General features: G+C 57.1%; 1 protein-coding gene across 1 annotated transcript in view; it reads right to left on the bottom strand.

Moving 5' to 3' along the window:
* The window catches only part of INSRR (insulin receptor related receptor), a 12,085-nt gene that overhangs the window by 2,930 nt on the left and 8,580 nt on the right, over positions 1-575 (bottom strand). Inside the window, 1 exon segment of the mRNA XM_057384794.1 lies at positions 41-262. Within this exon segment, the coding sequence (XP_057240777.1) occupies positions 41-262 (222 nt within the window).

Raw genomic sequence — 575 nt, 5'->3', positions numbered from 1 at the left:
CCTGCCCCAGCCCACCCTGGGGGTTCAGGGGTGTYGTTACCTCTTCTTGTTGTAGAAGAAGACGAAGACGGCCAGGCAGGAGATGAGCACCATGAGCACCACGGGCGTGACAGTGAGCAGGATGTAGAAGCTGCCGGACTCCTCCTCGGCTGCCGGGAGCAGAGGTCTGAGGGCTCATCCCACCTCATCTGTCCCACCAGCACCAGAGAGGGGGAGCCCCCAGCTCCCCAAACCAGCAGCACCCTCTGATCCCTGTGTGGCCCTGTCCTAGAGCATTCCCCAATCCCCCAGATCCCCCAATCCATCAGGAGACCCCGTTGGATTGGATTCCCACCCYGTTGTCCCAGTCCAAATCCAGCAGCATCCCCCAATCCCCCAACTCCTCAATCCAGCAGCATCCTTGAAGGAAGGATGGGAAGAAGACCAGCCTGGCTATACACAGATCTTTGGCTGGAAATCAGGGAAAAGGAGAGGTTCTGATCTTTGGAAGAGGGGGCAGGAAGTTCAGGAGGATCTGAGGGAGCTCAGGACAAATATGAAAATGAGAAGGGCCAAAGCCTGACTAAAACTGAATC

Source organism: Malurus melanocephalus, unplaced genomic scaffold, assembly GCF_030028575.1.
Source record: "Malurus melanocephalus ecotype Western Australia unplaced genomic scaffold, MMel_1.1 scaffold_746, whole genome shotgun sequence".
NCBI classification, from domain to species: Eukaryota; Metazoa; Chordata; class Aves; order Passeriformes; family Maluridae; genus Malurus; species Malurus melanocephalus.
This window is presented reverse-complemented; position numbering and strand designations above follow the sequence as displayed.